The sequence below is a fragment of the Vombatus ursinus genome, unplaced genomic scaffold, assembly GCF_900497805.2.
Source record: "Vombatus ursinus unplaced genomic scaffold, bare-nosed wombat genome assembly UNPS02014798.1, whole genome shotgun sequence".
NCBI lineage: Eukaryota > Metazoa > Chordata > Mammalia > Diprotodontia > Vombatidae > Vombatus > Vombatus ursinus.
The window spans coordinates 34,396,411-34,420,280 of record NW_020954576.1 but is presented as its reverse complement, the minus strand read 5'-3'; the positions used below and the strand labels follow the sequence as shown (position 1 = coordinate 34,420,280).

Here is a 23,870-nt window from a genome sequence, read left to right as displayed (position 1 = left end):
ATATATACAGTATATCTCCATCAACTGAAACTTAATCACCTTTTTACAATTTAGAGGGGGAAGGCAGCTTTTAGTATAGTTAAGCCATGTATCATCAATACCATGAAGCTAACCTATCAGTTGTAATAGCTCCTATAAAATACCAGAGTGAGATTGCAATAAGCCCAGAAAATGGGCTACAAATCCCAGCTATGCTCAAGCAAGCAGTGAACCAAAAATAAAAATAGGTAGAACTGCACCAAGAACTACATAGCATTCATCTCGATTCATGATCAGTAAGGCAAAGTTCATAGGTCAAGGTTTTAAACTGTCTTATTCAGATCTGAAAGGCAGTCATTACACAAAAATTTCTTTTTTTATATATAATTCAAAAGTAATCATCTGAATTTCCAGTCTATAACACATAATGGTCTACACAAAATAGGTTGCAATCATTAAAACCACATTATTTTACTTTTAAGTACCTGTATTAACTTTAAAATATCAGAGTGTTCAACTTAAATAAGTAAAAGCAAAAATATTCAGTTGCAGGAGCAGCTTTACAACTCTATTCAACCTCCACAAGAAATAAGAAAGGAGAATCATTGTTAAAACATTCTGAAATATTGTTTGTGATAAATTCTCTCCTTATAATAAAGGTAAGATAAAGGCAAATTCAACTTAAATTTCTTTTCAATCAATAATTCAAATTGATCTTAATTTCTGGACTATGAAAATTCAGCTATAAAATAATATAAAATCTACATATATATATATATATATATATATATTTTAAAGCAATGATTACCTTAAGTTGTTGGCATTTAATAAATGTTAATTGCTTTGATGCAATTACAACTATAATTATGCAAGCTGCTATAAGCCGGACAAAAAGTAGAGGGTGTACCAGCAAACACACTATAACTTTTTTTAACTTGGTAAAAATTAGTTGACATAATGGTTTTAGATACTCCCTGTCAACATTTCCAGTATATCTTTGGATACCTGATGAGTAGTTCTCATTTTTATCTAAACCCCAAAAATCTGTTTGGGGAAAGGCAGTATTTTAAAAAATAGCAGCTTTTAAGTCAATTTTTAAGATCAAAAAAAACAAACAAACTGAAATCTCCAGGTAATATTAGATATTCCCCAAGCAGGTGGCTTCTAAACTATAATCTATGGTCTTTACTGGTGCATCATGACAACTCCCTGGCTAAAAGAGTACAGGGACTACTTCAATAATACAATATAACAATAAAATAATTTACAATTTTTTTTCAATAAACACAGATGTAAAAAGCCAATTATTCAAATAGGATGTACATTTTGTATGAAATGTGAACTTTATTAAAAAGAAAGTATTCCTAACTATTACTCTTTGACATTTATTGAAAATACCTTGAGAACTCAGATGATGCTGGCTAAAGTTCTTCACCTAATATGGACCCATAAATGCCAATGCACTACTTAGTCACATTTCACTTAGAACAATTCAAATACATACAGATTCATTCTGCATTAGTCATAATATAAAACATTAAGGAATTCTTGGATCAGGGATAAGAGTTCTAAATTTCCTAATTCTAGGGAGGATTTTGGCAAAGAAAGTAATACAAAGTTTCACTTTTAAAAGAAATGTGGAATAAAAAAATGTATAAATTCATTTATGGTAGTTTCTGCCTCCTTTCATCCCCAACCTGTATTACTAAAAAAAAGCTCCTCAATTTGGTTCATTTCTTACTAAAAGGAGAGAATACCAGTCCTTGAGCAAAAACATTCTCATATTTCCACCAGACAGCCTCTGACTTCAATAGTATATCTCCAGGGAAGAGGACAGGAGCCAGGTTCCCTCGAATGTCATTCCCCAGATGTTCAAAACGGTAACTAATTAATTAGCATTAGAAGATTTGGTTTATAGGGGAATCTCACTGGTCCAGTTTGCAGCCTACAAAAAAACGGATTGTTTTTAGCTATAACATCAGGACATAAGGGATGAGGATGTGGCTTTTTATTCCACAGAAAGAGAAGAACATTTTCAAATATTGACCATTAATACAAAAAAATTTGCCTACCACTGCAGTAGAATTTCCTCCAGATTTTTTGATGTTCTTTGAGGGCATTCCATGTAGATGATTGAGTCTAGCCTGGAAACCTAGAATCAAAAGAAATCAATTTAATAAATACACAGAAGTTGGAGACTAGAGATATATACATAAACATACAAATATACATAAAACAATGAAATACACATGTGTAAAATGAAAAATAAATGAAAATAAAACATGTATGAGGGAAAAATTCATCCACTAGGCATCAGAAGAAATTGAAAGAGGATTTCTAATATAGTCAACTCTTGATTACCCTTTGGCTTATGACAGAATTGTCCATTCATGTTCTATGTTCCTCCCATCTCTCTACAAGACCTTAACTCTAACTGCCATCATAGGGATATAACAATGAAAAGGAAAGCAAATGAAAGTTGGTCTTTTTTTTTTTTAACCAATAATCAATAACAACAATATAAGGCATTGGAAAATGGGATGGTTGGAACCAGTTGGGCTAAAATAAGATATTCAAGCATATAATTCACCTCGGAATGCAGACTATAAAGTATTGGGCCTATCTTTCAGGATCTGAGTGTTACTGACCTCTTCTGCCTGAAGGTGACATGAGAGGAAAAGAGCCACTTAAGATACTTTGAAAGACAGGATCTGGTAATTCTTTTCCTAGTTCTGTAGACTCTTCTGACTGCCACCAGGGAATGACTCCTGCGATGCCACATGCCCCGCCTGACTCCTTTTCATAGAACCAGTCACTCTGCTCATCATCACCTGTACAAATAAAATAAACCACAAAACCCCCCACCCCCAAAGATTCAGGTTTAACATCACGAGAATGCACACCTATTTAAAAAAAAACCCACAAAATTATTTTTCTTTTACACAGCAGCTCCATTCCAGGAATGGTTTTTAATTGCATGACAAGCATTGCTATCAATAAGAACACATAAAATGTAATGTTTAGGAACCAATTTAGAAATGTGAAAAACAATAATAAACTGGTTAATCCTTTGGCAATAACTGCAGTGGAATCCATTTAAGTTACTACCCTTTCCATATTAAGAAAAAACAAGCCTTAATCTCCTGCAGGGAATTAAAAGGTATAAAACTGTGAAACTCGTTCTTTGCAGCTGATAATGGTATATAATTAGCTTAATTTCATGATTTGTATGGAATGTAAAAGGGGAAACAATCATGAACAGATGTGACTAAATGAAATTAATCTGATTAAGTTCATTAAGAAATAGTTTTGAAAAAGTTGATTTTAAATGAAAAGTGACAGTAGCATGGGGTATATTGAGAAACACTATGCTATACTGCCACAAACACAAACTAGCAAGTATGACATATGAGAGTATTTAAAAGTCTAATTCAAGGGGAACAATTAATTTAAAATTAAGGTACAAATATTTCTTCAGTGACAGAAATGATTTTTCCCTCTTTTTTTAAAGACAAATGAAAGGTAATGAGATGTCTAAAATGTCTAAGCATGTATCTTTGCATAGCAAAACAGATGACTACTAAAAAATATAAAGCATATAGTATTTTAAAAGGAAATTTGGGACTTCATAAGAGACCTCTAAGATTTTCAGAGACCCTTCTTTACTCATGTTGGCTTCCATGAAAATCATCTCAAACTTTTATTCATTCCAAAGTCTTATCTTACTAAAGACATACATAAAATTATCCTAAATATCAACTGAAGGGAATTTAATTTTTTTTCTTTAAGAAAGGTATGAGGAAGTCTCAATTTTAGGTGATGAACACAGCTTTTAACTTAATAACTTTTATTATTCTGATTAAAACAGGGAGAGTTTAATATGAGATAAATAATACAAAGTTAGCATGGCATAGTGGATAGAAAGTTGGCCTTGAAACCAGAAGGCCTGAGTTAAAGGATATGTGATCCTGGGCAAACCCCATAACCTATCATTGCTCTAGGCAACTCTCTGAGACTATAAATTACAAAAGTATTGACCTGCATTGGTAGAAAGAATTTCCTATACCAACTAAATCATAAGATCAGTGTAGATTCCTCTTTTATCAGATGAGAATCACTGACATGATCCAAATGGTCTATTTAGCTACTTTTTAATTAAAAAAAAAACACTACTGAGTAAATTTAAAATAACTTGTAATTTGTTACTAATAATGTATTTAAGTTCCATAAGTCAATTTTAAAAAATAAGATATTGAACTAAACCACTGGTGTCAGACTGAATTTGAATGAGTGATACTACTTCTTAGTCAAGAACAGTCAAGTCGACCTATGTGTACAAAAATATTTATAGAAGCTCTTTTTGTGGTAGCAAAGAATTGGAAATTAAGGGGATGCCTTAATTGAGGGAATGGGTGAACATGTTATGGTATATGAATGTGAAGGAATACTATTGTGCTATAAGAAATGATGACCAAGATGCTTTCAGAAAAACCTGAGAAGACTTACATAAACTGATACAAAGTGAAGTGAGTAGACCATGGAATACACTGTACACAGTAACAGCAGACCCATTCTCAGCAATACAATGATCCAAGACAATTCCAAAGGACTTATGATTAAAAAAAATGCTATCCATCTTGAGAGAAATAATGGAGATGATGGGGTAGTGGACATGAAAGTATACTTTTTTTTTAAAGCATACTTTTTAACTTTATTTTTCTTGGGTTTTTTTGCCTATTTTCTTTTGCAACATGGCTAACATGGAAATATATTATGAATGACTACACAGGTATAATCTACAAAAATTTGCTTGCCTTCTCAAGGAGTGGGGAGGAAGAGAAGGGAAAAAATTTGGACCTCCAAATCAAAGAAATGAATGCTAAAAATTGTTTTTACATATAATTGAGAAAAAAAAAGGACGGTCAAGACATCTCAAAGAACTGGAGATCTCACTGAGAGTGTAAACCTAAATTATCATGTATCACTGACTACAGTTTTGAAGCATTTTGTCACTTTGTCACTAAGAATTATTTTAGTGAGTATACATTTATTGCTTTTACCAGTGACAGAGCTGGAGAAGGAAATGGCAGAATACTCCAGTATCTTTGCCAAGAAATCTCCATATGGGGTCATGAAGAGTTGGACATGACTGAAAATATAATACATACATAGTGACAGAAAAAAATGGAAAGACAGAGGTTTCTTAAACTATTCTGTGCTTCTCAAAGATTAACAGCCTTTAAAAGATTTGGAAGGCTGATTTTTAAAAATTAACATAAATAGAAATTTATAGGGATCTGATCTGGGGCAAGTTATCTTTTGGGAATAATTTAATTAATCTTTACCTAAAGGTGGAAAGAAATTTGGCAGAATTCCCTCCTAGCTATTGGAATCTACTGCCTTTTCTTGCCAAAAAGTTTAAGTTCAAAATAAAGTTCTCTTGAGTTTTACAAGTGGGCTAAAATTACCTTTGAAATTAGCCATAAGCCTACTCATGCAGAACAAATAATTTATACTAGAAATAAAATTAATGATCATTTCATTCATTTTAGTACAAATCTATCACCATAGGGATAGATGGGCTGGAAAAAAGTTAATGTGATATGGTAACACTTCCAGTTTATTTTAAAGTTGTGATTAAACTGTTTACTTGTTTAAAACCACAAAATGTTTAAAATGATTTTTTTAAAAAAATCTGTATCTTTTCTAGGAATGATGGACTGATTACATGCAACTTCAACAAGATAAAACTTTTGTGAGATTCTTAAACACATCCTAAAGAATGATTTAACTTACTCCATATTTTCTTTAAGAGGAGTAGTTTTAAAATATTGTTATGTAAAAATGAAAAAAAATTTCAGGAAAATATATTTTCAGGAATTTCTTAAACAAGGTAGATACAAAAATTGTGAGACAGACAACACTATTTCAGTTTTGTGGTTTAGAATTTTGAATTCAAGGAAATCATTTAATTACTTGCAAAATGGATAGGAGGAATAAATGTCACAGCTGAACAAAAATGACAAATGAGTTGCAAATCCAGCTATATTAATGCTTAATAGTTTTAAAGACAATTGTAGTCAGTTAGAGAATGAGAACCACTCTCTTGTGAACTTGTTAAAAGAGGAACAAAATTCAAAAGACTGAGGTATATAAAGCTTTCAGAATATTAGTCTTAAAAAAAAAAAGATAATCTTTCCTAATATTATAAGCTTTACATACTAGCTTTAGGAGATAATCAAGGGATTTAATTGCTTTAGAACATGGAGATACCTTCAGAGCACCTAAAAGACTAGCCATGAAATGAAACCTCAAGTCTATTAAGTCATATGTTTACTGTAAGATGGATTACATAAGTCATCAACTCACAAAATAACTTGTAATGAACACAACTTTTTTTTTCAAAAGGAGGAGGAGAAAATTAATGACATTTCAGTACCTTGTCTTCCCTCATCATTGGTAAACAAACCAGCATCAGTGCTGCTGAGGCTGCTGGAGTCACTGTAATAAGGGGGGAAAAGAGACAAATGGATCAAAAGAACAATTGATCTCTCAGTCGTAAAATTTTAAAGAGACAAGGCGGTGCTCAGATGGAACTTAAGCCTGACAGAGATCTGAAAGAAAATAAGATGATTTTTTTTAATCAAACTGCAAATATCCCGGTTCCATTAACTACAGAGCATATTATTTTTGGCACATAAAACCACAGGAATCTAATGGGACCCTGACAGTAAGCCAGATGTGACTGCAACGAGGTGCTGACACAATTGATGCATTTTATTATCTGCTTCCATCAAATGCTCACTGCTCTTTTCTTATGCTGCGCAATTCAGCTTGATCCCGGAATACCACTGCTCAATAAAATGGGAAAAATCTCAATCAAAAGCAGTCTGAGCCTTTCTTCAGCACATGAAATACAAGGGCCTGGAGATGGAATTACTTTTCATAACAACATTTGCAAATATTCTGGAAAATACATTACTTAAGAATTCATTGCATTTCTATTACTTAGAGAAAAAAAGTTTACAACAATGAAAATCCATTAAATCAAACCTAAGGTCACCCTGAAAAAAATGTATATGACCAGTATGATGATGATGGGAGAAAAGTATAGGTTCAAATTACGTCTGTATAAGTTCTGGAGTTACAGTAGAACTGATATGCAGTAGAATACATACAGTAAAATTTAACATATAAATTAATGTCAATGGGTACTCTTTCTTTATGCACATAAATGATTTCCATTAGTGCTAATGGAAGTTGTGGTCCTTTTCAGAAGATGAGAAAACTGTGTGGTTAGGTTAGTTAAAACACAGCACAGGATGAGTTTATAGCTATCTGTCAACAGTGGGTTTTATCTCTGAATGGGGAAAGACTTTCTCTTCAAGAAATATGCTTTCAAAATGTTTTGACTTTTCTCATTATTATAATCTGGAATTTTAAAATTACACAGTCATGAGTTTTGTAAATAATAACAACAACAATGACAATAGTGAAACAAGTGTTTTTTTTAATGCAAAGGTTTAATTTTGAAAATACCATGCTTTGTACCCAAACTTAGAAAAATCTACTATAATTTCTTTAAAAATTGAAAGTAAGTTTTAGAAACAACTTAAAATCAACCAACATGCAAATTATACCCAGTTACTAATTGCTGAATGCAAAAAAAAATGCTGCTATTTGGCTTCTACAATTTGTTTTTACTTAGTGTTTTAAATCTTTATGAAATTTAGAAATATATCATTCATTACTATATAGGACTATTCTTCCCCCAAAAAACTCTCAAATGTCTTCTTCACCAACTTTTTGCTCAAATTAAGTAACTATGATACATTGTTCCCCTAGTGATTCCTAATCACTGAAGTCAATACAAGACAAAAAATTCAATGTAAAATAAATATTACTCTTTATTCATACTATAGCATCATGTTTCCACCAAATTCTCCCACTCCTCAACAAGGCACAGAGGTAACCCTGAGGTCTCAAAGGTTATTTCAGTGAAGTATAAGTTCAAGATGATCTTACAAAGACGAAAAGTCTTTTACTCCTAGCTACTGGAATCTACTACTATAGGAATTATAATGCTCCTATACAAATTATAATGTCCATTATGGAGGACTAGCCTAGCAAAGTTTGGAAAGGTTCATAATCAAAATGTTGGTTATCAAGTGATCAATTGTTTTGGTCACAGGCATATCATGAAACCATCAACTAAGGCATGGAGGGTTTTTGAACTGCACTGGATCAAGTACTCACAATGATAAAAAGTAATAGTTCTTTTGAATCATTGCCTTGTGTTTTTCATGTCTGTACATATGCAAGTTGATATTTTTGTATGCAACTATCTGGAATTCAAGAATTAGCTTTATTCTACCACATATCTAACCAGAACTCCATTAAAACTAAGACCTAAACTGTAAGATCAATGACCTCCCTCCCTTTCAGGCAAAACTTTTCTGTCAAACTGACTCTCTTCCTCAATTAGCCAATTAATTATGTCAATGGAATGAACAGTATTATTTTTTACTTTTCCCTTTCCATCATTTAGATAACCATGTTTAGTAGTCAACAAAGCTAATTGATTTTTCACTCTTTGATTTGTTCTTCCTTTCTACAATCATCCTAATCTGGACTTCTATCACCTCAAATATGAGCTATTACCATCTAACTCCAGTGTCTTTCTCCTCTAATCTATGTAACCATTATTTTACTTAAAGAACCCCAAATACTTTTCAATTTTTGAGCCAAAAAGTTTGAATTCAACAGTTTAGCATTGATGGCCCTTTCCTCTCATGCATAGACACTGTGCACAGAGCAGTGGATTTTCTTCCCTTTACTGCACATACCACGTGCATATTTTAATCTCTGTATCTTTGCTCTTGCTATTCCATCTGAAATACCCTTCCTCCTCCTTCTATATTTCTAAATCCCTTCCTTTTTTGATGGCTTAAATCAAGATTCATTTCCTTCTGGAACTCTTTCTAAGACCAATCAGGGCACATAATTACTGCTCCCTTACTTTTAACTTTTTTAGGACCTGTATGTACACAATCTATTCCCTACTAGCTTTTAGCGAGGTATTCTTTCTTAAGAATCATTCTCCTGAAAAGCAAAGTAATAATATAGAAGATTAATCCACAAAAATCATTATTTTTTTTGGTATATTAACAAAATACAATTTGTTTCAAAATGTTTTGACTTTTCTCATTATTATAATCTGGAATTTTAAAATTACACAGTGAGTTTTGTAAATAATAACAAGGGAGAGAAGAAGAGAAATTCTATTTAAGATAACAAAGTGCATCAAATATCTGGTAATTAACCTATCAAGATACATACAACGTCATACAATTACAAAACAAGTCCAGCAATTGAGATATGGATGAACAGACTGATATATGAATGTAAAGAAATATTATTGTATTGTAAAGAGTGAAAAAAATGAAGATATGAGATAAACACAGGAAAACTTGATAGAAATGACACAGAATGAAGTAAAACAAGAGAATAATATACACAATAACTACAACAATGCAAATAAAGCCAACACAGAGAAGAAACATAACTCAGTTCAAATGCAATAGTTAATGTTAACAAAATGCTAAGCAAGTTAAAGATACATTCTCCCTTTCTGTTAACAATTGATATGCTATGAAAGTGGAAAGTAATTGGACATTGGTCACAATCAGTATCTGGCAGTTTGCTTAAATTTCTAGAGAATGTAGTGTGGAGTGAAGTTTGTTAGTAAATATCTGTTGTATCAAAACCAAAACATCAACAGGAGAGACATCATGTTACAAAGGAAAGAGTACTGGATCTGGAGTCAGAGGACATGGGTTCAAATTCTACCTCAGCTACTTACAAGTGTGACTTTGCACAAAGTCCTGAAACTCTTCAGGTTTATTCCCTTGTCTACAAAATTAGGGTCTTGGATTACATGACCTCCATTCTAGCCCTAAATTTATGAACATCCAAATATGTAACCATCATTCATTTAAAAAACCTGCCCTTCAATTTTTCCACATGCCACATGTCTCTCATTTTCTCTGTGACAGTTGCTTGGTTCTTCTATGTGAGAATTAAGAGCCCTTAATATCCTGGGGTCTTTCCAGGATGTGTATTCTAAGATTTTCCTTTGAGATCTCTACTTACTTTGTGCATTTGCAGCACTCACAGTATTAAGCTTACACCTGATTCAGATCTACAAAGATCAAAGTGATAAGGAGTTGGTTCTATCAGTGCAGTTAAGTATCTGCTCTGAATCTTATACTTTTAAGAGATCTGCCCAGGGCACTGAGTGGCCAAGTGAGCTGCCCAGTGTCAATATATGTCTGACGCAAGACATGAATCCAAAATTTCCTCAATCCAAGGCTAGCTCTCTATTTACTATACAACTTTGGCTGCATAGGCGCTTATAAATGCTTACCAAAAAATGTTTTGATCATTATCATACGAACTAAATCTATTATGAAATAGATAAGATTTTGTTCCCAAAAACTGGAACTAAGTTTCTAGGACTTCAGGTATTGTGTACAATGTAGGTGTCACTAAGTTTCAAATACTTGTTTCTTAAGAACACTAAACACTGAATTTGATAGGCTGTTGCTTAGTCACTGTTTATTATTTAGATGTAGTTTGACACTAACTACATCCCAGCTCTGCTCTCCCCATCAATTACTGACACATATAAAAATGGATTTAGAAATTATACGTAAAATTCTTGAATATATTCCCTTGGACTTATTTGGTCTTTTTTTCCATGTTAGCTTGGGGTTATATTCAAGAGAATGAGGACTCACAAGATTTCCCCATGACTTTGTTTCTTTCCCCCCACACAACTTTAAACAAGAAACAATCACAGAGTAGCATTTATGACAGAAGACAACTTAATTTTGATGGCACTGCTTTTTTTCCCCCTTGTTGCTCAGAAGAAAAGGGGAGAATAAACTTTTTAAAAGCTTCTCTTTTAATAAGTTGTACATAAGAAATTCATGGTTTCATATATAATTATTTTCTCTATCCTTTGGATATGGAAATATGTTTATTCTGGATTGACAAAGTCATAATTTTTTAAAAGGAATTTATTTAAAAAGAAATAATAGAGGGGAATTTTTTTTTTCATTTTGGAACCTAGAGTATTCCAAAGTATTTAACATATACATTTCCACCATATAAATTTGTTTTTCCTCTCCTACTCATGTCTAATAACATACAATGAGATGAGTTTTAAGAGAGGTAGTTCACTTTAGCTTTAACATAACCTACTCAGTTTCTAGGGAGGTTGATAAATTACAAAGACTTTATTCAGTGGGAATAGAGGTGACAGGGAGCTAGTTATGAAGCCTAAGAACTTTTTACTATTACATTCAAACACTGATTGAATATTTTGGCAGGGTGCTTTGCGTGATACTAGAAAGGAAAAAAAGAATGATACTCTCATTTTTGTTTAAGCCAAGTATTTCAATATTTTTTTCTTCTTTTTTAAAGCCAAAGTTGCTTACAGTAAAAGTTATTTGAACCTAAGGGGCACTTAATAAACCCCTTGAATGGCTAGTTTCATAAACATTCTCCTTCACCTATCGACCCTGGCAATTTAAGAAACAAAAAAAGGTAAGTTGGATATCTAAAGAAAAATATGAGGCTTTTAAATCCATATGGCAAGAAGTAAATCAATGAATAATTAAAAGTTGACTGTCTTTGTACTTTTTTCAATCAATAAAGATTACCTTAAAATTCAGATGGATTAAAATGATTGGTTATGTCATGCAGTCATGATTCATGGGCAAAAATGACTTTTGTGATCATATAAATGATACGGTGGAAAAAATATTAAATTTGTAAGAGTTGTTCTAAGTTTAAATCATTCAATTCATTCATCATCAATTGTGTGATTATTATATGCAAAGCAAAGTGCTAGGAGTTGGGAGCTAAATAGTTAAAAATAGACCGTGCCTTCAATGAGCTTTACATTATGTTAGGGGGGAAGGCACAATCTATACACAGATAAGCAAATATAAGATGATTTGAAGAGTGGGAGAACACCAACAACTGGGAAAGAAAAGGCTTCAAGCTGAAGATGGTACTTAAGTTGCAACTTAAAGCAAATTCAAGTTACTCTAAGGGGCTGAGGTGAGGAAGGAGTACATTCCAGGAATAGAGGGTGGGGGGAGAACAGACAAGTACAGATATGGCATACAGATAAGAAATCAGTAGGTCAGTAGTAGGTCAGCTAGTAGATCAATATGGCAGAATGCATGAAGGGGAGTAATCTGAAATAAGACTGTAGAGAAAGGTTGGAGCCAGGTTGTGAAAGCTCCTAAATACCAAGCAGAAGAATGTACACTTCTTGTAGACGCACTAGGAAGTTGCTAAAATATTTGAGTAGGAGAGTAATATGGTCAGAATTGTCAAGGCAAGATCATTTTAGTAGTACTGCAATAATCTAGGTGAGATATAATGAAGGTCTGAATTAAGATAGTGAGCCCAGAAGTATAAAATGGCATTAGAGGTGGAATTCTAGAACAGAAAAGATGGCAATAAATTGTATGGTGGATGGCAGGGATAAGGGAAAGGGAAGAGTAACAATGACTCCAAGGTAACTGAGACTCAGATGACTATATATGTAAAGTGCTTTGCCACGCTTAAAGTCCCATATAAATGGAAGCTATGATATTGTCCTCCTCATATTTTTTCAATGGAATTCAAATAGAAATGCTTTTGGGATAAGTTACTATCCTTTTTTTTTTCTTTCCCCCATTTATTGTTATGTGAATTATTGCATAGGCAGATAAAGTAACTGTATAGTAATGAAAGCTCAAAGTCTGTGGGCTCAGTGAAAGTGTCTTCAGAGCAATTCCAGTAGCAGACATGAAGTGTGGGATGATTTACTGTACTTCATACAGTTATCATATAGTTTTGATTTCTTCTACTAGGTTTCTTTATTTTGAAAACCTTTTATTCCACATAGCTAGAGATTTTGGTAAATCTATTTCAAAACATTATTCTTCTGTTGATTAATGTTATGTTTGGGTGATTACGTATAAATGTTTTGTTTGCGACAAAATTCTGTTCTAAGTAAAGATTATTAATTGAATTCTCAAAGATATTTTGAGGTCTGTAATTGTCACACAGGAATTAATCAACTGTTAGTTTATGAAAGATAGCAAGCTTCTGACTTATAATTCTAGCTAACAGGTTTTGTCTACCTAGGTCTTCAGCATTTTGGCATCTTGCAGTGAAGTTGCTAATGCTTTCTTCTTCTACAATCTGCACTGGCTATTAAGTCAATCTACAAGCCGTTATGAAGTGTTTACTGTGTGCTAGATGCTGGGGAATACAGATACAAAGAACAAAATAATCCCTAGTCATAAGGTGCTTGAGAGACAACAACTACATAGATAAGCACACACAGAATAAAGATGAAGAGAATATAAATAAATAGAAAGTATTTGAGTAAGAGGCAGTCTGAGAATGAGGGCACTTGCAAGTGGGAGAAATGAAAGCTACAAGTAAGAAGGTGGTGATTGAGTGCTGTCTCCAAAGAAGAGAGGGATTCCATTAGGTGTAAGTGAGGAAGAAAACAGTTACAAGTGAGGAAGTTAGCTAGGAAAAATGCACAGACAAAAGAGATAGAAGGTGGTCCGTGAAAAGAGAGGGACAGTTGGGCTGGGTAGCAGAATGCAGAAAGGAAGCAATATATAATTAGGCTGAAAAAAATAAGTCAGGGCCAGTTTGTGAAGGGATTAAAACTTAGCAGAGAAGCTTATATAGCAATAGGAGCTACTGAAGTTAAGGGACATTTAAAGAAAATAACTTTGGCAGCAGTGTGTAGTGGGAAAAGACCTAAGGTAAGCAAGGCAACAAATATTTTTTAAGCACTTTCTATGAATCAGGCACTATGCTAAACACTGGGGATATAAATACAAGCAAAAAGAAAGAGTCCCTGACTTCACGGAGCTTGCATTCTAATGGGGGAGGCCAAAACACAAAAAGGGGGCTAAAAAGTATGGGTAAGGAGGGGAAGGTAATCATGCAGGGGCATGGTGTCAAAGTCCAGAAAGTCAGAAGCAGAGCTAGGAGGGTAATGAAGGTAGGCTGGTCTTGGATCTTCCCCAAGATGGAGTCGCTGGGAGGAACTCACCAATAGGAATAGGGGGCCAGCATGGCAGAGAGATGTTCCAGGTTGAGGTCACAGGGACACAGAAAGATTCCAGAATTAGGAGGCCCCAGGCTATAAGGGAAGTTCCTGGGGGAGATGGCAGCTTAGGCATGGTGTCAAAAATCTAAGAGGTAGAGAGACTAACTAGAAGGCTATTGCAATAATCTAGGCAAGAAGTCATAAGGACCTGACCTGAAGTGGTAGCTATATGAATAGAAAGAAGTTGGATGCAAGATGTTATGGAAATAGAAATGACAAGATTAAGCAGATAACTGACTGTATGAGGTGAGGGAAAGTAAGGAGTTGGGAATAATGCTGAGATAACAAACCCTGGAGACTGAACAAATGGCAATGCCTTTGAAATACGGAAGTTTGAAAGAGGAAGGGGTTTAACTGAAAAAGGAAGGAGAGCTATAGGATGACAGCTTGAGGGGATGGTGGGGACAAGTGAAGGTTTTGAAAGGATGATAGAGACTCAAGGTACAGAACGAGACATATATATTTTAGACATGACTACTGTGTGGATTTGGTTTGCTTGACTATGGACATTTGTTGCACGGGTTTTCTTTTCTTTCTTGCCCAATGAGGAGAATGAAAAGGAGAGGGGATAGAAATAGTACTGTCAAAAAAAAATCATCAAAACATTTTTTTTAATGTAGGAAAGTGAATGGTAGGAAAGAAATACAATTAGGTTAGAGCAAAAGTAACCTACTGAAAGTATCATATACTTCGTAAGAAAAGTTATACATATCAGATTTGTGGTTTTGTGTGTGATCCTCATTATTCTACTTTTTAATACAAAAGTGGTCATTTTATTTGGCTTATTGAGAATAAAAGATAATTTAAAAATAAATAATAAAGGATAAAGATTTTTGAAGGCAGTAGAGACTTAATCAGAAGATAAGTGAAGTTGAAGTTTGGGGAGGTAGGGTAGGGAAGGATGGTTGAAGTTGCAATTAGCTAGAGTCTTAAGATAAGAGGATTCCTTAAGGCTATGATGATGATTAAAATCCCTACTAATATTTCATTTTTCTCATTTTTTTGATGGGGTTCAGATAGAAACAATGTAAGGTCAAATTACTATCCTATTATTATTCTTTCATATTTAATCTTATAGGGACTACTGTACAAGTGGATAAAATGACTGTAACCGAAAAAAGAGCAATGAGATAGAATATAAGCTCATATTCAATAGATATAGTGAAAGTATATTCAGAATAATTCAAACAGCAAACAAAAACAGAGGTAACATGTACTTTATTCTGTTCTAAATAGTTTTTATTTCTTCTGCCATGTTATTATATCCTGAAAGTTTTAAATTTAATATAGTTTAGAAATTATGAATGCTTGATAAGGCCACATCTATTAAAATTGTTCTTAAATTTTTATGGTTAAATGTTAAGTCAGGACAACTACAGACAATAGTCCTTTCTATAAGAATGCTCTGGGTCTATTAGAGTTTATTTGCCGAATTCTCAAGGATATTTTGAGGGCCTGTATTTGTAGCATAGGCATTTCTTTTCTTTTTAGTATATATAGGATGGCAAGCTTCTGGTGTACAATTTTAGCCACCTGATACTATCTTTCTAGATACCGTAATGTTGCTGTTTCTACCATTTTATTGTAAAATTTGCATCACACACGACAGTCATTTGTTTGATGCTTCCTTCTTAACATATTGTTGCTTGAGCTGTAGCCCATGTGTATTTGGCCCCTGTGGCATCTACTGATTCTACTCTTGAATCTCAGCTATTTCATAGGCACTGTCTGGAATTAAGTGGTTTTCAGGTACATAGTATTCAACAAATCAAGGGGCATCTACTTATTGTCTGTCTTTATTATGGCTTTGGGAAAGAAGTCTGTTTGTTCCAAAATTATTTCTGTGAATTATTAACCTATCTCTAAGAATTCCTGTTAGTTCTATTCTTTCCACTCCCCCTATTTAAAATGAAGAATACAGCTGCCTGGTTTAGTAAACATTTTATGGCTTTTTGTTTAGATTCCTAAATTGGCTGCCATCCATTCTTCCATGACAAAAGTATACATTAAGGATAATACATAGGTGTTAATTGCTCTAATATGTTTATCCAATGCTCTTATTTGGCTCCTGAATGCTATCTCAAAGTGTTTAGTTTCTATTCTTCCTAGGCACACATTAAGAATTTTATATTTATTGAGTCCAAAAGACATTTTGGTACCACTGGGAAAAGTTTTCATGAGTTTAAGTAGTTAACACAGAGAAATACATCCTTATTTCATCCAGATATATCAAGTGATTATACAATTGTTTTGGGATAGCTCCCTCTATGACCTGAAAGCAAAAGTCAGTTCAATTCAGGAGTAATAACGGTTTTATGCCTGTAGACAACTATGAACTCTCTTCTTGGAAGATGTCACTTAAGTGTTTTCACTGTTTGGACTTCTTTTATGTATTTCAATACATGAATAAGCTAGAAGAACTGAGCTAAGTGAAAGTCTTTGTAATAATAACAGAGAAAAATGTTATGGCGCTCTGGGGTGGCTTGCTCAATAATCTTTAAATTAATGAATTGCTCTTTATACCCTAGGGACTATTTGGCATAGACTTTCTGCTCCTCAGCAAAAATACCTTATTACTTGTAACCGTATAAGCAGTTTTTTTAAAATACAAATTGTGAATGTGTTGTATAAACATATTATTAGATATATAAATATATCATATATATGATAAACATAAATTAGACATATAAATAAATAATTGACCTATATTTGGAGGGGTCATTAGAATTTTCATCTTGTAATAACTATATGATGGCTTCTGTTAAGAAATATGGAATCGGGACAGCAAGGTGGTATAGTAGATAGAGCACCGGCCCTGGAGTCAGGAGGAACTGAGTTCAAATCTGGCCTCAGACACATGATACTTACTAGCTGTATGACCCTAGGCAAGTCACTTAACCCCGATTGCCTCACACAAAAAAAAAAGAAAAGAAAAGAAAAGAAAAAGGAAAAAAAAGAAAGATGGAATCAAACCTATACCAGAGAGGATGTTAGTAAAGTGTTTTGTAAATAAGTCAGTTAACATCGTGAAATATTTCAGCCAATGTTTATGGATATTCTCCCATTCTTTTTTTAAGGGACTTTTATTGACTATAATATTAATGCACTGTGATCAGCAAATGATGTGTTTAATATTTCTTCTTTTCTGTATTTGTGGTAAGGTCTTTATTCTCTAATTTACACTCTATTTTTATAAAGGTACCATGTATACTTGAGAGGTACAAAAATTCTTCTCTCTCCCCATTCAGTAATGGCCAGAGATGAGTCTGCTATAATTTTTCTGAAGTCCTTAACTTCTTTCTTGGTTCTTTTAGTTAGATTTGTCTAGTTCTGAGAGGCCTGCCCCACTCTTATAGTTTTACTATATATTTTTCCTTCCAGTTCAATTAACTTTTCTTTTAAAGTATCTAGTCAATAAGCATTAATTAACAGACAAACACTATGCTAACCACCAGGAATAAAAAGTAAGGTAAAAAACTGTCTCTGATTTCAAGGACCTCAGGGTCTACTTGTGTTTCAAGTGTACTTCTTATAAACAACATAGTGTTGGATTATCTTTTCTAACCCTTTCTGCTCTTTTGTTTTATGGGCGAATCCATCCCATTCATATTCACAACAATTTCTGTTAATTGTGTCCATCCTGCCCTCCTGTATTTTTTCTTCTCATTGATCCCTGTGCCCTCCCCCTACCTCCACCTTCACAAGCAAGAAGGTGTCAAAACAGAGGTTTGCCTAATATCTGTGGTCTTCTAAGTGAAATAACCTGCTCCCTGCCTGTTGCAGCTTTTTTCTTTCACTTCACCCATCCCAATTCCTTTTCTTTTAGATCCCACTTCATGTTCCTCCCTACAACATTTGAGTTTTGTTTTGCTTATAAGTATTCCCATGACACTCTTGCCTCCTTCTTAGACCCTTCTCTATTTCCACCCTTGTCCTCTAAAACTTTCACTTTGAGTTTAATATATTCCTGCAATGAAATGTGTGTGAAAGAGAGAGAGACACAGAGACATAGGGGAGGGGGCACAGCCAGAGAAAAAGACATAGTGAGAGACAGAAACAGAGAAATTGTGTTCAATTTTTCTTTATTTGATCCAGTGAAAGTGAGGTTCATTGGATGCCCATTCTTTCCATCTATTCCTCCTTGAATATGTAACTTCATCTACTTCTACTATGTAACAGCTATTTTCTCACCTTCTTCCTTCCTTCTCCGGTCTAGGGCTCTATCCATCCCATTTTTGTCCTCCATTAAAACAGAACAAAACCATCCACAGGCTCTGTCACTTTTACCTTTCTCTATGACCTTTAAAGATATTAGGATATCATATTCCAAGCACTGCGCTCCTTTATCTTGGCAACTGCTAAGTCCTGTGTGATCATTATTAAAGCTTTTTGACACCTGAACTCCTTTTTGGCTGCCTGTTGTACTCTCTATTTGACCTGGAAGCTCTGGATTTTGGCTACAGCATTCCTGGTATTTTTCATTCTGAGGCTTCTTTCCAGAGGTGACCAGCAGATTCCTTATATTTTCCCTTTGCCCTGTGGGTCTGATTTCTGAATGTTCATTTACCATTTCTTGAAACACGGTATCCATACTTTTTATTTTTAATCACAGTTTTCACATACTCCAGTAATTCTTAGATTCAATAATTCTTCCTTGGCCTGTTTTTCTAGGTCAGTTGTTTTTGATTATTATATTTCTAGTATATTTTTCTATTTTTTTCTTTTGGTTTTATTTTCTCATTAAGTCATTTACTTTCTGGTTCACTCTAATTTTCAGGATATTCAATTTTTAGGTTAGGTCTTCCTCCCTCTGTTCTCAGATGTCAATTTTCCTTGCCATTTTTTCCTCTCCAGCTTTTCCATTCTGTGTCTCTTATTTCATTTCTTCCAGGTACTCCTGCAGTCCTTGCGACTAGGACATTTTTCCCCCCTTGACTTTACCTTGACTTGTTATGTAGTCATTATCCCAAAGGCATTTCTCAAATCATGATATTTCCTGATGATATTCAGAGTTTTCCTTGGTTTGATCATCTCATCTATCTCAGTACCTAAGTTGGGGGATCCTGTGCTTGGGTCAAATTCTGCAACTGAATGGCATGGGCAAGGCCTGCTTGGTCCTCAGAAAAGTGAACCAGACAAGAGCCTTCCTTCAAGAGACTACAGGACTGTTCTTGTGCTAGGCTTTGCTTGCAGAATCCCTCTTACCACGGAGCCCATCCCTTCTGCTGCTGGGCTCAAGCCAGTCCTATCATGGGGGACTACCCTGAAATGATGTGTTCCTCGCAATCAAAGCATAAACAATGCATTAAGTTTTGAGCAGTGTTAAATATTTATTATTCTCATAAGTAAATCTAAGTGATTTTAAAAACAATAGTATCCTCAATAGGAATTGGAAAGTCTGAAAAAGAGTGGGTTTGGTTGTGGAAAGATAAATTATATTCATTTGGGGAATAATGAAGTTGAAATGTCTAGCAATTGGCAATATGACACACAAGTTCAGAAGGGAGGTTGGGGTTGAATATAAATTTGGGAGTCATCTGTGTAGAAATGCAATTGGAACCCATTAGAGAAGAGGAGATTGCCAAAGAAGTAAAGAGAAAAAGGAAGAAGGTCTAACACAAAGCCTGGGTGACATCCATAATTAAGGGACAAGAAACAGATGAAAATCTAGAAAAGAAGACTGAGAAAGAGTGGTCAGATTAGTAGGGAGAAAACGGGGAGCTAGAAATGTCACTGAAGCCAAGAAAAGATAGAATAGGCAAGAAGTTAACATTATCGATAGGTTCAGAGCCCAAGTACTATGAAGACCGAAAAAAAAAAAAAAGACCACTGATTTAGGGGGGAACGTTTTACTGACCTGGACACTTTTTAAAAGCTGCAATCAAGTTGCTTCCTATCTCCAAGACTTAGTTTCCTCATCTGCTAATAACACCTCCATCACAAAGCTGCTATGCTTTGTAATATTCATGGCACAATAATTTATTCACCATAATAGTGAATTATTAATATCATGATTATTCTATTGAATAGATAATATTGACTTCACTATAGTGCCCTACACACAACTGACCTAAATGTTTGCTGAATAAAAACTGAAGTGAATTGGTACAAGAATGCTATTGCTCCTTAAGAAGAGACCAGGTAACATAACAAAATACTCCAGATACTGCTTTTCTTTCAAATAATTATCATCAAGTCAGTGTCAAGCCTTTTCAAGAACAGTGTAAATACACAAGAAGCACTGGGCTTCAGAGCTGAAAGATCTGGGTTTAAGTCCTGCCTTTGACACAAACTAGTTTAGAGGCCAAGTCAAATGCATCTTTTATGAGCCACAAGTAGCAGATAAACTGCCCACCTGCATCCCAAGAGAGAGTTTCCATACTAGAGTTCCTACATTAATGAGACCTAGACTGAAAACAAATAAATAATCTAGGTTTTCAATTAGAATAAATCCTAGAAAGACTATAATAAGCTTCTCTGAAGATCTTTGCATATCCTTCTTGTGTTATCAAATAGCAAAACAGAAGAGGAGCTGAAAAGAATGTGTATATTTACCTTCTGCAAATCAGCAGATCATGCTCAGTTCTTCATCTGCATGCTTCCAAGTCATAAAAGACACTTCTTAGAAAACAATGATGTAGATCTGACTATAACTGTCCCAGCCCCCTTTTTTTTAATCTGCAAGACAACAGCCCTACATTCAGCTTTAATATACACATACATTGAATAATATTCACATTGGCCAATCTCTCTGGGAGTTAAAGGAAACGGTACTTTCCTGCAGTGAAAGAATGACTTACCTCTTCTGTGCTATAAAAATAGAGTTTAGAAACAATTATAATTGTGGCACTTATAATCTATTTAGAGACAATTGTAATTGTGGCAATTATAATCTGTTGTCTAGAATAGATAGTTGAAACCAATCGCCAAATGATCACTCTTTCCCCCATTCTTTTCTAATGGCAAATTCAGGTGCTTCTGTGCTGTAAATTTGATGTGGCAATTTAGAGATGATCAGTACTCCTGGAAACTTGTAGACTTTTTGTGTCCATTTTACAACATGAGCAGAAATGGTCTACCTATTTGTTAGTTTAGATAGTCAGAATGCTCTGATAAATTGTGATCAATACAGCATCAAAACATAAAAGTTATCAACAAGTAAGCAAATAAATGATTAGATAACTGACCATGAGAATTATATTTTACACAGAAACTGAACTTTGAGTCCAAAGCAGATAAAATTAACAAAATGATTGTAACAAATCAAACTGCTTATCACATTAAGAAATATGCACTTACGATTTAAAAAAGATACAAATCTTAGCATATTTTAAGATATATTTTGAAACTATTTCAGCAAAACAGACATATATTCAATGAAACTGAAAAACATGAAAGACAAATAATTCATATTTAAGAGAATTTGAAAAATAAAATCACCTTTCACTCATGATCTCATCTGAGCCTTTTTGCTCTTCATATTCCATTTTATCCTTATTGACTTGGACCAATTCTTCACTTTCCCAAACCACTCCATCATCTTGTATTTTCAGTCCTTGTCTAGTGATTTTTAATTTCCTTTTTTTTACTTTGTTTTTACTGAATTCTTGGTGTTGGAAAGATCTACAATCATTGTCCATTTCTTGATCTCTATTTTCATGCTGTTGGGGCAGTGTCAGATGGTTAGAGATTTCAGATGGCGGATCTATTGCCATGCGTTTCACCTTTCTTCTTCTACGGAGAGTTCTGTTACCTAAATTATCTACAGCAAGATCTGACTCATGCCATAAGGGTCGTTTACCTCTAACATTATTTAGGTTGGATGATGGTCTGCGTTTTGCTACTAACATGTGGTCATCAGAGTCACTGTGATCTTTCTTCTTATTATTATGGTTCTCTCTGTAGTCCTTGCTTGGTTCCTCTAAACTGGAGTCCGAACCTTCACTTAAACAGTGGCCTGTCTCCCAAGGAGGATGAGCATTATAGGACCGCCGTTTTCTCCCTCTTCTTTTCCTTGCCTGGCGTTTCAGTGGACAAGTCATACTTCTAGAGTGATCTCCTGGGTCTGCAAATCCTCCTCTAGCTTGTTCCGAACTCTCCTCTAGGGCTGAGACAAGATCATGAACCAGTTCCTCCATAGTTCGACTAAAATGCCTGCAAATTTAAGGGAAGAAAAAAGAAAGGAAGTAATCAACCTAAATAATTCAATTTTATATGCCAATCAGGCCCTTTCTCTAAACTGATCATTAAGTCATTATAAAGGAATGTTTGTAAAGCTATTTCATTTTCCTTGTCAGGATGTGAAATACAGATTTTGCACATTTACATATTTACTATGACTCAATTTTAAATCCCTTTCTCTTCTGATTTAGTGGTTCTCTTATTAAACAATAAAAGAACCATTTAAAATAGATTAAAAGTGGCACAAGTGTAAAAGTTCCAATGTTGAACATTTTCACTCAACTAAACCACCTACACAATGGTAGAAATTGCACTTATTCTGCCTAGCCTGTTCTCCTGCACATCACCTGAAGCCAATTTCTTACCACACTAGAGATAGCCTCCCTGCTCACCTCTACTTCTTCTAGGTCAGGAAGAAAGCACAGATTCCTCTACACATCTCATGATGTACTCCTTCTTCCCACCCCAATGAACTACTGCCAATTGTTTATTATTGTCATGGAGGATGATAGCAGCTAGACAATCATTTGCTGGACTGATCAGCTTTTTTCCTTATGCAAATAATAACATGAATCACATACTCAGAGAAAAAAATTATATTCAAGTAGAATCTATATTTTTATTGGTCTAAATTTGCTCAATATTTTTACTGTGCTTTATAATCTGAAATCTTCCATATTGAAGAACGCTATGTTGAGACTTTCTTTTTAAAACATTACCTACTGAGATAGTAAAGCTAAGTCATTAAAGGGTCAGGACTAAGTGAACAGTAGATAACCATGTTTCTGGCCATAATGCAAAGTCAAATAAATGATCCCCCTCCCTCCATTGGCTATTGTCTGGTAATAATTATGCTTCTAATTCTTACTATTAACATAGACAAAATGGTAATTATTCATAGTGTTTTTCTTCAATCTGTTTGTTAGAGATCAACCTATCTATAAACATTTCTTCTTTGTAATAAATTCAAGTTGAAGTCATAGTGGCACAAAGAGAAATTTAAACACTATATATAAATTAATAAACACAGTTGCGTCTCAATATATTCTTCTCAAAACCCAACAACCTACGCACCCATTTTTAAATCCATAGAAATAGGATCTAGAAAGGGCATGTTACCTACGCTTAGTTACTTTTTCATTTGCTGACTGACACTTTTTCTTACTGGGTCAAATGGTAACGGGATTAGCCAGTGTTTCAACTTCGTTTAAAATATTTTTATAGTTCCTAAAATCATCTCTTAAGAACAAGAAGAGACCGTAAAGGACACTACGATATCTAGTCCAACCTCCTCCTTTTAAGGATACTCCAGCAGAATGAGGTTAAAGGACTTGTCAAATGTCACAGAAATGCCAAGTAAAAGGAGAAAGTATTCTGGGGTCTCCTCAAACAAGAAAAGTCAAAATCACTAACACCACCTAAGATCAATTGAGTTCAGTTACTTTTAAAGTCTGATCATATTAAAAGTAACTTGACAATGCAATTAAGATAAAACAGATTATAGCCACCAAGA

At 34.1% G+C, this 23,870-nt stretch overlaps 1 protein-coding gene across 2 annotated transcripts in view; it reads right to left on the bottom strand.

Moving 5' to 3' along the window:
* GPATCH2 (G-patch domain containing 2) overlaps positions 1-23,870 on the bottom strand; it is a 272,302-nt gene that overhangs the window by 232,746 nt on the left and 15,686 nt on the right. Inside the window, exons 2-6 of one of the 2 annotated variants that reach the window (XM_027871258.1) lie at positions 21,617-22,330; positions 6,419-6,480; positions 2,628-2,810; positions 2,052-2,131; positions 802-1,924 (exon numbers count right to left, since the gene is read on the bottom strand). In XM_027871258.1, coding sequence (XP_027727059.1) covers positions 1,892-1,924; positions 2,052-2,131; positions 2,628-2,810; positions 6,419-6,480; positions 21,617-22,330 — 1,072 coding nt within the window. In that variant the 3' untranslated portion in view covers positions 802-1,891. Of the gene's footprint in view, positions 1-801; positions 1,925-2,051; positions 2,132-2,627; positions 2,811-6,418; positions 6,481-21,616; positions 22,331-23,870 lie in introns of those variants that run through there. The other variant, XM_027871257.1, reaches the window with a different exon arrangement.